This window comes from Crocodylus siamensis, chromosome 2, assembly GCF_052110815.1.
Source record: "Crocodylus siamensis isolate JL-2025a chromosome 2, ASM5211081v1, whole genome shotgun sequence".
NCBI classification, from domain to species: domain Eukaryota; kingdom Metazoa; phylum Chordata; order Crocodylia; family Crocodylidae; genus Crocodylus; species Crocodylus siamensis.
In genome coordinates, this window is record NC_143396.1 from 281,379,919 (window position 1) to 281,397,833 (window position 17,915).

General features: G+C 43.9%; 1 protein-coding gene across 2 annotated transcripts in view; it reads right to left on the reverse strand.

Moving 5' to 3' along the window:
- Window positions 1-17,915, reverse strand: part of MTHFD1 (methylenetetrahydrofolate dehydrogenase, cyclohydrolase and formyltetrahydrofolate synthetase 1) — a 73,674-nt gene that overhangs the window by 8,949 nt on the left and 46,810 nt on the right. For both annotated transcript variants that reach the window (XM_090034204.1, XM_090034205.1), the window contains exons 17-26: window positions 16,007-16,083; window positions 15,139-15,279; window positions 12,318-12,386; window positions 10,920-11,031; window positions 10,662-10,801; window positions 8,983-9,024; window positions 7,487-7,587; window positions 4,950-5,127; window positions 2,379-2,486; window positions 1,331-1,483 (exon numbers count right to left, since the gene is read on the reverse strand). In XM_090034204.1, the coding sequence (XP_089890330.1) occupies window positions 1,331-1,483; window positions 2,379-2,486; window positions 4,950-5,127; window positions 7,487-7,587; window positions 8,983-9,024; window positions 10,662-10,801; window positions 10,920-11,031; window positions 12,318-12,386; window positions 15,139-15,279; window positions 16,007-16,083 (1,121 nt within the window). The remainder of the gene's footprint in view (window positions 1-1,330; window positions 1,484-2,378; window positions 2,487-4,949; window positions 5,128-7,486; window positions 7,588-8,982; window positions 9,025-10,661; window positions 10,802-10,919; window positions 11,032-12,317; window positions 12,387-15,138; window positions 15,280-16,006; window positions 16,084-17,915) is intronic.

Consider the following 17,915-nt stretch of genomic DNA (forward strand, 5'->3'; position numbering starts at 1 on the left):
CTAGAGGGAGAGAAAACTTCATCGATACTGGCATCAACAGTACTGCTCTGTCAGTGATCTTCCTCCTTGATGAATCAACCCTGGATGTGAATGACCTCACTCACCTTTTCCCTTTTCTCTTCTCTTTAAAGGTTGCATGGTTTTTGGTAAACAGCAATAAGTTGTTTGCTACCCATATACTTAAAACTGCAATAACAGGTCAAAATTGAACGGAGATGCTAAAAACATTTTTCCTATTTCTGTCTGATAACTCTTTACAGTAAAGATCAAATGAAATACGCACCCTGGTATTAAGCATGTTTCTTCCTTAAAAGGGACGTTGCTCAACTCCCATAGTAGCCCCTCCATTTCCCCATTAAAAAGGCTTCTGATCAAAGGTTTATGATCTTTCCCAATTGATTTAATCTTTTACTCAGACAATGGGGATAGCCTTTTCATTATATCATTCTGCATTGCAAATACACACCACATTTGTTTTGTTTTGCTTCTTAATATCAAAAGCTGTAGTGATGTCAAGAGCACAGTCAACATTTGATTCAGAACACTAAATCTTGGGTAGTTTTTTTTAAAGCAGTATCCTGCAGTTGCAGAGTCTTTAATTAGATCATTTCAAAGTGTTTTCGTTTCACAGTTGGAGACTCTAAACTCTGAAACAGCCTTGTGAGCTAAGTATTATCTGTATTTTGCAAACAGGAGGCCAGGGCCCAGAGAAGTTTAGCAGCTTGTTTAAGGCCACAGTGGTCTGCCAGAAAAAGTAACCCAAATCTAATAGTGTATCATGTGTGTTTCATACACAACACTAAACAGACTCAGTTAGTCTGGACAGATTATGCTGCACCAAAATGTGACTAGTGTTATACCAGTGGGAATGACAGTAACTGTATAGGACATGATATTTAGATTACGCAACTCCTCCAACGTACAGAGGTAGTGTAGGTAGCAGGGAGTGTCCCCAGTACAGGTGCCCCAGGCCTTCAGTTCTCACATCTTTTTCATATTTGTAACATCCATTTTGTTAGCTTCCGGGCTCACTGCAAGGCCCCAGCATGTTGTTCCATGAGCATGGCCATGTGTGACAAGCAGGGACTGCAAGGAAGACTGGTCACACTTATATTATAGCTGAGCATTAGAATTGATTTGTAGGAAGTAGTGTATTTTTCAAAAGCTGGTCTAGGGCACCTAGGACATTGGACTGGCACTAGATTTCTAAACCTGCAAGTGACTGAGTTCTGTCATGCAAGATACCTGATTTAACCACACATGGGAATTGCATGAAATTTCTTCAATCTCTTTTCCTTTCTGCAGCCAAGTTTTTCCATATGCCACTTACCGTACCAATCAGTGGATATAAGAATCCAGCACCTACGCTGGCCCTGATATCTCGGATGGGCAGAACAAAGCCCTTAGGCACTCCTTTCCTCTCCGGGTCATGAGACAATGACAGGTGAGTTTTAGCCATGCATATTGGCAGGTTTCCAAATCCCTGGATGATAGGAGCAGGAAGAAAACAAAAACATTAAAGTGCATCAGGAAACTTTCATCCATGTAACTGTAATAATTGCATTTACTTGACTCTGCTCTTTTTTGGATTAACAGGCTCTCTCACCTTGCTAACCGCTCTGCCTGTAATCTGCCTGTAATCAATCATTTCTACATCCTTCTTTCCATCTTTCTACTGTTACTAAGGGGAAAAATAAACATTGCCATCCCCAGATCCAATCAGATATGAAGTTAATGCCTTTGCTGGCATCAGATATGCAGACAAGGGTTGCATTTCCTCTCTATTAAGTTAATTTTGATCCAAACAGCTCAAAATTAAAGTTCTCAGCCCAACTGAGGTTGCTCTTCAATTTAGATTATTTGATCAATATAATTGCAGGTTATGACAGCACAGCAATTACCAAGCTGGATGTGAACGCTCGCTAAAATATAAAGGGATATGCAACGAATATAAAAAAGGAAGTAACCATACATGTTAAAAAAGGATGGTTCTCCAACAGAAAGTAGTCAACACATGCTATACACAAAGAACAGAAGGCAGGTGCCCAGCTCTCATGTTCAAAGCCCTTTACAGATGTACATTAGTTCTCACAGCCTACCAGAACAGAAAGACAATTATCACAGACACTGTGTTACAGAAGGCGAAGTGAGGTGACCCCTTTAACCAGGGAAGATCATGTTAAGCTCAGGACTAGACCCCAGGATCCTCTTGGCTTTCCACCACCCTCTTCTCAAAGTAGCTGCACTCCAGTTTGCAGCTCCAGTCTGAAGGCCCATTCAACAGCCACATTACATGGATTTCATGTTCTAGAAGAGCACAGTTTACCGTGGATGTTTTAATTGGAGTTGATACTGAACAACTAACCTGTTGAACTCACCTGCTTTGTGTATAGGATAATTTTTTGCTCTGCTTCTGGAAAGAGCTCAATGTCATCTGCCCCATATATCTGCTGTGCAATGATTCTGATCTTATCCATAACAGGGAGCTGTAGGAAAAAAAACAAGTCAGCACAGCTATATCTACAGCCCTCCATGCATGCTGTGTGACGTTCAATCTGCAGCTATTAAAGCTGCTTCCATGTGCGGTACTACAAAGCTACACAATAATCCAAGGTTTTATTCATAACGTTACAGCTGTTTCTTTCAATATAAGAAGAACAGACACTAGTGTAATCAGGAACAAGAAAATGCTTGTAAACACTCTTTAAGCCAGGAGTGGCCAACCGTCAGCATGTGTGCCACAAGTGGCATGGACAGCCTCCGTGTGGCACAACAGATCAGGGTGTGGGCAGGCAGCAAAGTAGTAAATAGGGCAGAAAACAGGACAGCAGAGGCGGCAGGGTAAAGTGCTCAGACTGGCACTCCTGCCAAAAAGGTGGGCCCCTACTGCTTTTAAGCTACATTTGCACAATTAGCTATACAATAAGTACTGCAAAACACCTACAAAGTTCATTTTTTGAAAATGTTACAAGCGTTTCTTGATGGAAGGTAACTCCATAGTTAAAGGGAGAAGGGAGAGCAAATCACAGAAGCTAAGAAGAAAACCCAAGAGCTCCTGTTAAAGAGATTGCATTGATAGAAACACAAATGAGCACCTCATTAAGTTCTTTAGGTATCTGCTACAGAGGAAATGCTCAAAACATTACTGTCTGGTTATGGCTTTCATGCTAGCTAGAAGACTTCTGGAGAGGTTGTTTGTCTCTCTAAGCCAAGCTCCTAGGCTGCAACTGCTGTAACTTAATCACTGGAGAACTACCATGAACATCTGCAACTGGAGCTTTTCGGAAAAGAATCATTTTTTGAGGTCTTAGCTGACATGCTAATGACTGACAATTTTGAGTGCCCTACTCAAAAGACATCCTAAGGGACCCCAATTTCCATCAGGCAGGTAATTTGGACTGTTCAAAAAATTACTACTTTCCCTTGAAAAATTTTGACTTCCAGACCTATGGATGGTTAAGGAGACTGGGGATTTAGCACTGGCAAGATGCTTGTCTACTTATAAAATTACAAAGAGGGCATCTGTGGACTCAGCTGCACTCATCCCTAGAAGGCGTTGGTCCAGAACCAAGCAGAGACCCTAAGGCTTAACCAGACAACTGTCTTCCCTGAGACTATGAAAAGGCAGTCTCAGTGTGACATCGCTACAACAACAGGTAACAATCTGTGCACCGAATGAGTAATTACCCACATGCATGGCTCCTGGGATAAGTCTCTACAGCATGTGCAATTACGCGCTGCAGAACCCTCCACTTTTTTTTCCTTCTTTCCTTCTGTTCCCCATGATACATGGACATGCAGAAATTTAGCATCATTTGGATGGAAACTTGCTTTGCAGGGTTCCCCTTGGCTAGCAAGTCAAATAGCTACAATATCAGCATCAAGGGTGGGGGAGGGAAATAAAGGGTTAGAGAAAACCCACAGGACATGGAGATGTCAAGGTTCTTTAGAGAGAATCTCTGAAGGGGAGAAGGTGCGAATGGAGGCTGAACAACAGGAGCTCACTAGATCTATGCAATCCTAGTTGAAACAGTCATCAACTCAATTTTCAAACTCTGTTTCCAGTTAGTTGTGCTCTTTTCAGTGGACCACCAGATTATACAAATTTGGAAAACACAGTTCTAAACTTATCCTCTTTTATTGAACCATCTGTATATTTGGAAGAGATGTCAGATATGCTTTCAGGCACAAAATGTCCTTCCTCTGGGCATTAGAGAGTTGGTTCAATAAATGATGTCACTAAACCCTGATTCTTGCATTGTAGCCACAATAGTTAAGGCAATAACAATACTACACAGGCATTAAACAGGTATCCAACTACTGTACTTTGATGCCTAAAGATAAAATAATAAAAGTTAAAATCTTATTTGTACTTGAACACAGGAAAAAAAGAGATTAAATTCTGTTCTGGCTGGGTATGTGGATTTCACTGAATAATACCCCACCCTGAGCAAACACATCCTAAAGTCCTGAAAGGGTCTCAGTTTGACCTGAAGACAAGGGTTGCTTTGTCCTTCTAGGTCTGTTCATTTCAATGCACAACTTGGGACTCACTGAGGAACAACTCCCCTGCTCTACCTGGCTGCTCACATTAAGCATGCATTACTCCTCTCTGTACCAGTTATGGCACAGCCTTTCAAGGATAACAGCAAGCAAACTCTACTCAGTAGTCAAAAACACTTTAGAAATTACTTGGTGGGGCCCAAAGGATTATCTAGAACCCAGGATTTTTCTTCTTCCCGCTCCTGTCCTACAACAGAAGTCAGATTTTCTAGTGATCAAATGAACCATGTTAATCCCTGCAAAGTGCCCAGGGCTTTTTCAGGTCATCTCACAGACGACAAGGCATGTGGGCGATTTGAATCAGCAACACACTTAAACATTTTCTTGAGTTAAAGCGAAATCCAGATTCCCATCAACAGCCTGGGTAGGACAGTTCATGTTCTCACCTCTACGTTGTAGAGGAACTTGAAATGGCTTGGTGCCTGCGATGCTCTCTGGACTGCCTGGGCCAGTGCAAGGGCTCCTTTCCCCCCCTCTGCCCAGTGTGTGCATTTCACAGCATTGAATGCCCCCGCCTCCTTCGCCATTTGAGCGACCAGGTCCAGTTCCGCCTCTGTATCAGTTCTGTAAAGATGAGAGCGTGTTTACTTGTGCCACCACTCACGCCATCTGCTGTTTCCGTCTACAAGTGAAATCACCTTTCCCTAACCAAGATCTAATGCCAAACAAAGACATCATTAAAGCCTCTGTAACCATCAGAAGAGATTTTCTTATTGTCCCTGCACTTCATAGGCCTTCACCACCCTCATTAAAGAAGCAAGCCCACAGCTACATCCACGGCTGCTGCCATGTATACAATAATCTATGTCTGACACAGCAGCATCCTATAATTTCAGCTCTTCAGTCTTGTATCAAGGTCAGCAGCACAATTCTTGTGCTAGGAAGCATCTGGCTTTATGCAAGAAAAGCCAACACAAATGAGAATCATGGGATGCTAAGAGGGGCTGTATATAATGCACGTTACTCAGGAGCCAAAATGGTATTGTGCTCCAGACCAGATGCTGTTCACTGAGAGCAGGGGGGTCAAACTCAAATGATCTGATGGGCCAGATCTGGATTGCAGGGCTTCTCATGGAGGCTGCTGTTGCCACTGTGTGGGCACCAACAGCAAAGGAGTTAATGCCAGCGCCACTGAAACCCCATCGCAGCAATGTCAACTCTTTGGCTGCTGCAGCCATGGCATAAAGCCCAGCAGACAGGGTCTGGCCCACAGGCTTTATGTTTGACGCTCCCGGTGCAGGGAAAAGAATCCCTAGCTGGGTACTCTGCTTCAGACTGGCCATGACTTCAACTAGAATCTGTTTAATACCAAAGCAATGCTGCTTGTATAAAAGGCTCAACATACAGGGTACATCCACACTGTAGGCTACAATACAAAGAGAGACCTGAGTCAGCTTTTAAGTACGTCTCACCAGGGATCCGGGGATAGATTTTCCCTTTTAAAAGAAGAAAAACATGGATTTCCCCCTTTGAAACAGGAAACCACAGGTTTTTCCCCTTGCAGGCTGGCAGGGTTCCAGCCTACAAGGAACTGTTTGGGGCTGGGGGACTGGAGGGAGGGAGACTGGAAGCAAAGGCCAGGCACCACATGTGAGCATGCAAACACACGTGTCTGGCAATACAGCCAGACATGGTGGTGGGAGCAGCCCCAGCAGTTAGATACAGGTAAGTCTATGAGATGGGGTAGGGGGTAACACTGGAGAAGGGTGAGGGGCTCCAGATGGTTTCAGTCTCACCTGCAGTGGCTCCTACTTGAGCGGGCAGTGCTGGAGCAAGTCCAGCCCTGGCATGGTCTAGAGAGAGGAGGAGATGCCGGTAGCACTACCCCACCCTGCCCTGGGCTGGGGCTCCCATGCCATGCCAGGCAGCCTGACCACAGTCCAGTGTCCACCCGCCCCCAGAACATCTCTTGGCTGCAGTGGCCCAGCCATGCAGCTCCCTGCTGCCCCTGAAGGACCCCTGCCCTCTTCCCCTGCTGGAGCCCCGAGTCTGTATGGGGCCAGCCAGGGTGACAGGCAGCTTGGGCCCACTCTCACAGGGCTGGGGGGCAGGGGCCTGCAGGTTGAGAGTGAGGGGCACTATCATGGCTGGGGTGGGGGGCAGTGGCTTGGGAGTGAGGGACAGCAGCATGGCCAGGGAACCAGCATGCCAGGGCTGCTCACTGCTACAAAGCAGCAGGGGGGACAGCCACAGCTGAGCAAAGGGGTCAGAGGGAGCTCTGATTTTCCATGATTAAAAAATCAAATGCCAAAACATATAGCTAGGTATTTAGAATTTTATTATAATGACTGAGGCACTGGTAGGCTTCTAGATTGCTTTAACACTGTAAATATATCCACAAAATATTACGTATATTTATTTATATATATATATAGTGGTGCTTCATTTTAAATCATAGAAAAACACGGATTTGGGGTTTTTAATTAGAGACCTTGGAATTTTTTTAATCAGAGAAAACCAGGATCATTGCATCTCACCAGGGCAAATGATCCTGTGCTGCCATAGCTAAACTGCTTGTAATGTGAGCTAGTACATTCATTTAAAGCTGCCTCAGTTCTCTCTACCTTACACTGCAGCCTGCAGTATGGAAATACTCACAGTCTATCATGTACTTGGATTCAAGGTACTGTAGGCATATTCCATTCAGAAGCATCTGGCTAAAGAGGATGAAAATAAGAGATCAATAGTCAATGAACCTGCTTTAAAATCAAGGTCAAAAGGCAGTTGAGAAAAGAATTTACATGAATGAACAAGGAGCTTTTCCTATTTATCAGTCACCTTGGAACAATGCAAGATGCTCTTTTGTAGCAATGTACATCTCAAGAGCGCTAATAAGAGAAGGTCCAGATAACAGGGGGACAGTGTATTGCAGCATGCAAGCACTGCACACTTACGGCATGGCTCCAAAGCCCAGCCCACTTACTTGAAAACATTGACAGCCACGACTACCGGAATGCCAAAAATACGGGCGTTTTGGATTTGCTTGCTTAGGTTACTACAACCATTTGCCAAGAGCTGGAGATTCTGCAAAGAAAGCAATGAGAAAGGGTACATATTGTAGGGAGCAGCGACATGTCTACTAGCAATCCACTACAGGAACGACAGATGGAAATAACCATGATAAGAGTATCACAACAGAAACAGCCATCAAGGCACTAGTTTCTTTACAAGCATTATCTACTTGTTGAATGAAAGGTAAGTTACCTCATGGAAAAAGAATACTTGCATCTCTAAATCAGTGCTGGTTTCAAGTGCCAACCCAAGGTGCAAGGCATCAAAGCATTATAAAGCTTTGTGCTTGTTTTCAGTTCACTCCCCAAAATAAGCTGAGATCCAAGAGCAGCAACTTCCTCAAGTAAATGCCTCATGTTGCCCCATAGGCAGACAAGGCTCTTTGGATAAATCTGATATCTTCTTTAGACCAACTTAAATAGTTTGAAAATTTTTTTTAGCAAGCTTTTGAGTTTAAAAACCCTTTCTCAGGCTAAAGAAGACTCTGCAATTGTCACCAACCTTAGCCTGATGAAGGTTTTTTTAAACCCAAAAGCTTGCTAACAATTATTTTTCAACTATTTAAGTTCTTCTAATAAAAGATAACAGATTCACCCAAAGAACCTTGTCTGCCTACGTCCTTAGACCAACATGGCTACAACCTATACCCCTGTAACATGGATCATATTTCCCCATGACATACTCTTTGGAAGTACTGATCACCGTTAATCCTGAATTTTGTGGCACTTGTTTGAAGTTGATGGTGACCGCTTTGGATTTATACACATTTGTATTTTGCAAACTCATGGATGAGCAGCAAGGGATGCTGGACACTATCCATCACAACCCACAAAGGAAATCACAGAAAATTCGCACAGGCACAGAAGCCAGCTCCAATAATACTAGAAAGTCATGATAATTACCTAAATGTACAAATGCACGCCTGGCAAGAGAGTAGTTAAAGTCACAGCTCTAACTTATTTTCCTCCTACTCTTGTGAATAAATAATTCACGATGCTAACAAACATTTGTGAAAGGAGTAATTAGAGAGATGCATTGAATGTTTTAAGGGACAGTATTTCAATAAGGTAATTACTCCCTAAGCAGCCACAGTACAGAGTGGGTCATAGGCAGCGGAGCAGATATTACCACGAACAAGTAAGTGTGCATGCAGACAATTACATAAGCAAAGGAGAAACCAAAGGCTCTGAATACACAGTGGGTCAATGATGATGACCGCTAGGAAGTATGGAGCCAATGTGTCATTATGAAAATGAAATATTACAGCTAATGTTTGGAAGCTCTTCTCTGGCAGCTGAAGAAATTATGCTCAACAAGCTAATGAGTATGCACCACATGACAATGTCCTGCAACATAAACAGCTGGTTAGGTGGTGATAACAACAGGCTAAGTAACAATAAGGGCTACCTCTTCAGTGTACTCCTTTGGTAAAGGCACTCCAGCAGTGACCTAAAAAAAAGAAAGACTCTTTTAGGATAGCAAGTCACATGGGGGCATGCAGTATTTCAGTTTTAGAGCTGGACTCTATTCTGGAGATCGTCTTCAAAAAAAGAAATGAAGAGCAATTGTTACAGACACAAGGACAGATCACAGACAATGGAAATATCCCAGCAGAGAGAGATTTCATTAAAATGATAAATAAGTGCTCTATACATCTGTAATGCACTACATAATGTGTCCCTGGTGGCTGCCAACTACTTTAATACCTTTTAGAACTGAAGGGCTCAACATCAAATTGTACATACTTCAGATGGTCAAGAAAGCAGCCAGAAGAATAGAGAAGAACTTAATATGAGGACATGGGGCTCTAGGATCCAGGCATTATAAATTATAGCAAACTCACATTTTGGTAACAGCCATTTTAGCATCTCAGACCTGGGAAGACTGAGGGGCAGGGTGGGAAGGAAAAAAAAACCCAGAACAAAGGATGAAAAGGGGTGTTACTGCTGTAGGATGGAGAGGTGAGGGCCAGGGGGTAGGGGACACGACGATGATGACAATATGGGGCAGAGGACCAGGAGAAGTAGAAGGGAAAAAAGGACCAAACCAAGCAAGGGGCTGTCATTTGCAAAATTCTGGATTTACTCCCAGTGCAAGTGGCAGTTTACAGTTCCAAAGAGACATCTGCATCGAGAGATCTCTGGAGTAGAGACTGTGTATTCACAGCACATGGAAAAACATTCAACATATCATTGGGCAGTGTTGATAAAAATTGTATGGGCAAACCATATAATGTAACAGACCTAAGGACACCAGAGAGAACCAAAGCGTCCAGAGTTCTTCACCAAGGACGGCAGGAAGCAGGGCTGGGAGGGACCCCATGAGGGCACCTAGTGCATCCGCCTGCTCGGTTTACAGAATGGCAAAGAAAAGTCTGATGAAAGGTCCCTTTCATTACTATGTGCCAGGTATCTCAGAGGGTCCTAACTGTTTAAGCAGCCTTTCTATTCAGGATCCTGGCAGGCAGCTGTGCTCTACTGGACCAGTAAGTGCTTGACAAAAAGGAAGCACGTGAGAGTGGGAAATAAATATATTAGGATGAACATGCCTACTGAGACAGACCCCTGGCTCTGCTCAAGTGGAGTTTTGCCATTGTCTTCAGTGGGGTCAAGGTGGATTTCAGAGGTGGGAAATGGATTTCATTTTAACTTTCTACCTCTAGACCTCACTACACAAGAAAGTTACAGTGACATAAACCAGGGGGCATATTTTGCAGGAAACTGAATACACCACATTAATTCCTCAGTTAGGGAATTGACTTTGAAGTAAGCTGCCTCACACCAAAAGCATCCACACAGGGAGTTTCATAGTTAGTAGGGTCAGAAGGGACCTGAGCAGATCATCAAGTCTGACCCCCTGCCATGCCAGGAAAGAGTACTGGGGTCAAACAACCCTGGCAAGGTGTAAATCCAGCCTCCCTTTAAAACCCCCCAGTCAATGGGTAGCAGTTAAGGGGTAAATGTACTCGGCACGAACTTCACTGTTCTGTATAGACAAGCTCCTACTTCTATGCTGGACTTCGAAGTGATTTGCCTGTAACAACTGCATCGTTCCCTGGCCTACACACAGCCCAGGGCGGTACTTACAGTGGGCCCTCCTCCATGCATTTTCAGAGCTCGCACTGTGGCAACCAATACAACCACGTGAGGCTGGAGACCAGAATAGCGGCATTTAATATTAAAAAACTTCTCCATGCCGATGTCTGCTCCGAATCCTGCTTCTGTTACTGTAGTGTAGACAAAATGAAGGGAAGCTCATTAAAGCACTGAGCCAAGAAGCTGATGCTCTCCCTGTGAATGGAAGTCTCTTTTCCAAGAAGAGAGACAGCAAAGTTATAAACTTACCGACAAAGCCTTCCTGACCCACAAGCTTCAGGGCAATTTTATCTGCCAGCACTGATGAGTTGCCATGCGCAATGTTAGCAAAAGGCCCAGCATGAACAAACACCGGAGTCCCCTGAAAGAGAGTGAACAAGGGGGTGGGGGGGAAACGGGGGGAATTCAACATCTTCCAGAGTGATCTTAAACTTAAGTACTGCATTAGAGGATGAGAGCCAGCTCAGAGTAGAGACCAGCTGTTAAAGCCTTCTGATCAAAGGATCATTGTCAGTATTAAGAATGCAAGGCAAATAGCATTATAATAATCTGAAGAAGTGGAGATATTAATCCTCACAGGGAAGAGATGGCTAAATCATAGCAATGCTTCACACTCGTAGGGCAGCCATTTCCATCTGAGGCTCTCAGACAATTCCACAACCTTTATATCCTCCCACTATTAGAGATAGCAACACAGAGACATTGTGGGGAAAGGTGCTGTCCTTTAGTCAGTTGATGGTGTCACTCCAAGTGGAACCCTTAAATTTATTTTTTTGTTTGCTTTTTGCTTTGCAGAGAATCTGTCAGCATCCTTGGCTGGGAACATGTGTGTACTGAGAGGTGGGGGTGAGGGGGAGAAAGGAGGGGACTGATGAGGGAATGATATATTCTGAGCAATGTTCAGAAGCCCTGATGACCGGTGCTTTCAAGGGAATCCTCCTTGCCCAGATGTTCAGCTACTTACTTAAAATTGGAAACTGTTGGCAGGGGATAGCATGAAAAAACACTAGTGGGTGGGCAAGACAAAAGGAAATATCCGTATCACACTATGCTCCACTTACTGATGTAAAGAGCTAGCTTCTCCTACCTGCTTCCTTCCCTGCACCCGCTGAAAAGGAAGGGAGTTGTAGGGCACTATGCTCCCCAGAGGCTGGGAGAGAAAGGAGCTCCCCCTTCCCTAGCCCTCCCCTCCTGCCTGCACCTTAGCTGCACTGTGACAGCTAGGAGGGATTCAGATTGGACAGGGGGTCTTGCGTCCCTCATCTGCCCCCTCCCTCCCAAACTGCAGTTGGGGTTAGCAACATGCTGCTGAAGGAGCTGGTGCTGACGGAGGGTAGGACAAAAGAAGAGAACTCCTCCAGTGAGCAGAAACTGGGGAGAAAGTAAATCCTGCTCTGCCACTGGTGTGGGAGTTACCTCCTGTAACTGTGCAGCATACAGGGGATAGCCAACCTGTCACTGTACCAAGGCGGGGGAGAGTGGTGGGGAAACCCTGTAGAAATAATACCCCCCTAAAAATTATGCATTTTGCATCCTGTAAGAACAGGCAGGCCCGCTGACCCATTTCAGCAACCATAATGTGAGCTCCAAAAACCAAACCTGGGAAAAACTGGCCAGCCTGGAAAACAAAAAGTAGTCAGTACTCACCTCCAATGTCTGCATGAGGTTTGGTTTAATTGCATCTTTCATTAACACTGTCAGAGCCCCAGTCACGCCCTAAGGGAAGAAAAGAGAACAGTTCACTCCCAAGATCTGGCGAGTGCATGACTATAACTTGGAATTGCCTCACCAATGCCCAGGGGCTTTGCCGCAGTGATCTTTCAAATAACAAGAGTGAACAGCCCTCAGTGTTGTATACACCAAATTCAAGAACAAGACAGAATCTTATATTTTCTCACATATAACATATCCCACTCTCTCCAAAACTGAGGTGTGTGTTTTAAGTGGAGAAGCTGTTTTCTCTGCTGGAAAAGCAGCACTCCTGGAGACACAGTGTGCCATGCAGCTGCTCAGACAGCTGCTATTTACATCTGCTCAGCAAACTGAAGGGGATGGAGTCTTGTTCAATCCTCTCATAGTGTAGTTATTGGCTGAGCACTGTAGCTTGTGCTCAGGTGAGCTACTGGTAGTATCTTAATGAGGCTTGTGATGTGGAAGCAACATTTTATTTACAGGAACTTTTATAAAGAACCACCTAAAGGAAAAAGACTAACAAACAGTCTTGCTACCACATTTGCAACGGTCTGGAGTCTAACCTTGCATGGCAGTCTAAGTCCTCCCGGGAATAGTTTCATAGTAGCTAGAGTCGGAAGGGACCTAGGTAGATCATCTAGTCCGACCCCCTGCCTTGGCAGGAAAGAGCACCGGGGTCAGATGACCCCGGCAAGGTGCTCATCTAATACAAAGTGTCCAGGAAGAGGGACAATGCAGGAGACAGTCTGGCACACCAGGAAGTTCCTGATGTTACATGTCTAGGACAGTCTATGTTCCCAGGAGAACTTACTGCATCACATAGATGGCCGTGGAAAAATTATTTTCCTATATTCTGTCTTTGAAAAACAAGGTGTGTGTTTTATTTGGAGGTATCTTGTATGCGAGAAAATGATGTCCAGGGTGAAATCACCTAGCAACACACACAAAAACGGATTCAACATTTTGTACCTGTTTAACAACCCTACTGTACAGTCAGGCAGGAATGGGTGCTCCATGCTCTGGTCATAGATTCATAGATTCATAGATGCTAGGGTCGGAAGGGACCTCAATAGATCATCGAGTCCGACCCCCTGCATAAGCAGGAAAGAGTGCTGGGCCTACATTACCCCAGCTAGATACACATCTAGCCTTCGCTTGAAGACCCCCAGGGTAGGGGAGAGCACCACCTCCCTTGGGAGCCCATTCCAGACCTTGGCCACTCGAACTGTGAAGAAGTTCCTCCTAATATCCAGTCTAAATCTGCTCTCTTCTAGCTTGTGGCCATTATTTCTTGTAACCCCCGTGGGGGCCTTGGTGAATAAATACTCACCAATTCCCTTCTGTGCCCCCCTGATGAACTTATAGGCAGCCACCAGGTCGCCTCTCAACCTTCTCTTGTAGAGGCTGAAAAGGTCCAGTTTCTCTAGTCTCTCCTTGTAGGGCTTGGCCTGCAGGCCCTTGAAACAGGCTGATGGTAGTCATTTCAGAAAAAACAGGCTACCAATGATCAAAGGATGTACTGTGTTAGCACCCCCATTTTCTCTCTTAACTGCACCATTTATTTCCTTTCACTTAGTGTTTAATTCTATTTTAAGAATTTGAAAAAAAAAAACAACTTAATGTCTTCAGCAGGTTTGTCTTCCTTCCATTTCTGTATCCAGATTTCTGGATGTTTGGTCTAAAAACTCATCCTATACCTCCTGCACACCAGCCAGGTCTCTTGCTGAAACAACTCCTTGGAGCAGAGCTCTGTGTTTATGAGCAGTGCCAGATCCAGTTCAGGGGAGGAAGAGAAGTCTTCAGCGTATTCTCAGAACAGGTTCAGCATGGAAAGCTATAGCCTTTCTCATGCATCTCCAACCACCTGCCTCAGTACAGATCCTTGCAAAAGGAGGTGCAGTGACTCCATCCTCATACTCTATGTTGAGCACACAAACTAGGATATCAGTGAATGCCACCAGTTACTGAGTGACACCAGCCCAAGAGGAACAGAACTGAGACCACAACAGAAGGTTTACAACTACACTGCGATCACCCTGGTTGAATAACTAGTCCAAGTCTCATTATCAGTCCCCTGAAACACCCAGTCCTTTTCAAAGAAGCTATTTTAAATCTACCCTAGATTGCAATACTCAACTGCAAGCAATCATTTAAGGGGGGGGGGAGTGACATATACTGTTTCATTTAATTGGAGTTTCAATCTTACTCCAGGAAGACTTAGATAGCATTTAATGGATCAATTTTAATTTCAACATCTTCAGCAGAAAATAATGAAAACCTGCAAAGTATTATTTATATCTGTGACATTTTAGTGTTATGAACTTCAAGAGAACCTTATGGTTCTAATTATTCCTCCAACCTTTCCAAATCCTTTGTAAGCTATAAGTAAGCTGCAACCATTCAAGTCTCTGGACATTTTTTTCCAGGTTTGTTGGGCTTTCTCTATCCTTTTCATTGTCTGTACCATGTCTGAAGGGTTTGAATTTGTTAAAGCAAGGCCCCATTGCAGTCAGCTAGAGTTCTGCCTGGGATGGGGAGACTGCAAATGCCAAATCTATGGTAAGACCCAAATAGCAAACAGAACTGCTCAGACAACAAAAAGAACATTTTTGCCAGGAAGAAATTTCAGCCTTGATGAAGCCAAACTTCAATTGATTTCAATGGGGTCAGGATTTCATCCTTAATTTGTAACATCCTACAATTCCTTCTATGTGGAATCATCTTCATATTATTTTACGTGAGAGGCCTGTATGTAGCAATTAAACTGCAGTCTTACGAGATCATCCGTAGTAACTGGCTCTCCTGTCTTGCTAGAGGCTACCACCATTCTGCCCAGTCGTCTTCTCATATCCTCTAACCCATCAGTGAGCGCTAAGACTGCCATGATTTCACTTGCCACTGTGATGTCAAACTGGGCCTGGAAAAGACCAGCACAAAAGTGAAGAATAAAGAGAACCCATCAGGGTTCCTAACAGAAGTTTTACCTGCACTTAATTCTTGGAAGTAACCTTTCATTATCCGAAAAGAAACAAGTCTCTAATGCTACAAAGCAGAGTACTTTTCACTTAAAACTCAGTGTGGAATTAGGATTTTTTTTTTGCAATATAATAAAAAAAATGTATTTATTCTGTTGGCATGGCAAGAAATCATATTTCTCCAAGCACATAAATCATTTACCATCAGAAGAAATAAAGTATAAGGTTTAATGCCACTAAAAAACTGTATTTTAAACTTAACGATTGATCTATTACTGAATGCTGCAGTGTGTAAGAAAAATTGAGTAGTTCTATAAGCAGCAAGAGTCTGGAGCTGCTCTAAAGGATTACTGCTGTGTTTAATGAACATATACCCACATGGTTTGTTACCATGATACTTATCATCCCAGACTTCCATTAAACCAAACATTATGGGAAGAATATTTTGGGGGACCACATGTGGTTGAGTGGGGGTGAACTGTAACTGTGCCCTGTGTTGTACATCTTCTTACTTTTGTTTTCATAGGCTGGAGGCAGAAGGCACATTTGTTACACCTTTAGAAAGGAAGTGCTTGGAGAGGTAAAAACATACAATTTTTATTTAGGGACCAGTTTTCTCTCGCATGCTTTTTGAAGGACTAAATACCCTGAGGGGCAAGAAGCTCTTACTGTTCGTGAGAAGCCTTTCTCTGTTGGAGACTGGCCGATAGTGATTGTCCTCAGGAACCTGTCATTTGTATCCAGCACTACAAGAAAGCAAAGTCATAATGCAAAGCTTCCAATTATATGCATTAATGATATGGCCATGATCTCCCCATGAATGCTGACTAGGACAGTACCGTTCAACCTCTGGCCTGGGAGGCTCCTCACAGGTCTGGAAATTTGGCCTCTAAGCCCCAGCAGTTAACGCTGCCACTGCTTCCCCACCATCAAATTTCTGACTTTGCAGGGAGCCCTGCCGACTGAATAAGAGTCTCGAGTGATGGATCACTTTGGACATCTATACACATGATGAAGCTCTGCCCCAATGTATGCTAATTAGAACACGCTGGCGCACACTCAATTAATTGAATACACATGATGCTGTGGATGCTTTAATAAGAGTGGCTCTCAGAGCTGCTCCAATTAAAGTGCCCCCCACAGCACATGTACAGATGTTCCCTGTGTCCAGATCTGGTGCATGAGGCTAGGCCAGCACATGGGGTTGCAAACCAATTCTGTGTGGCAACCCCGTGTTTGATCCAGCCCACAGACTGACCCCTGCCCACACGATCCAGCTGCGAACCATCACTCTTTCAGCATGTGGGCTGTAAGGTTGGGCACCGCTGGTCTAGAACAGTACAGAGAGCTGCGGTAGTAGTGAGAAGTGCCACTACAAATTTGGAAAGCTAATGCTGTAATCCAGAGGCCTTGAAACTGTACCAATTGCTACTAGTTCTCAAGTGTATTATCTAAGAGCCTATAGGTTGCAGACCATATCAAGCCATGTTGTACAAACAGAGAGAGTTCCTGTTCTGCAAAGCTCACAATTTGAGCACAAAACAAAAAAGATGGAAATAATCTCATTACTCCTATATTAGAGGTATGAAATTGGAGCAGAGAGAGATTAAGTAACTTTCTCAAGGACTCAGTGTCATACCTAGGAATTAAAAAGTTATGTCCCAGTCCCATACCTTAACCACAAGTGTGGTCCTTCTTTCCAAAAGGTGACTAGATACCATCAACCCCATTGCTCTCTGATTACCCTCAGACAGTAGCAGCAAGATATTGGAAAATGTTAAATCAGTAGGTGAGAGAAATGAGGGACAACAGATTTGCATGATGAAATGCTCAGACACAACTACGTTAGTGCGGGACAGTATTTTCCCCCTCAGTGTCATAATTCATAAGGAATTAGGCATATGAAATATTCAGGCCTGGCTACAGACCTGGTATCTCCAGCCAATTGAATGCAAGTTAAAATATTCCGTAGCTTTGCCCATTTGATAAAATAATTTAGTCCAATAATGGGAGGGGAGCCAGATGTTTGAGGATACATTTCATATTACATTTCCAATGAGATAGATGTTCCCTGGATGCAAAGCAAACCAGACAAATCAATCCAACATTTCTCATTTTTTGCTTTGCTTTTTCTAGCAAAATATTAACTAAACCCAGCCAGCTCCACAGGTCAGATGGATCTTCCCCCCCAACCAATGCTGGAACAAGAAACAAAGAATATGCTTGTTAAGCTGTACTGTGTTTGCAGAGTACACGGGTGCTATTACCGGCAGAGTATCTTATTTGAATTTAGAGAATCACTCTAATCAAAAATCACTAGCCATTAGGAATGAAGGAAACTGACTCAGGACAGGTTTAAAAAATTCACTACTAAATGAATAAAATCCAGTGGTCACGAGTGATTAAAAAAGTATTCTAATATAATAAAAGCCATGGCACTTCCAACTATGTGTCTGTCTATCCGTAATGCTCTGAGCCAACTGCACGTCCGTGCCCAGAGACTTACTGACAGACAGATGGATGGAGGCAGTGGGCGCTAGGGTGTGCTCTGCCACACGGGGGGAAGGGAAGGGGAGGG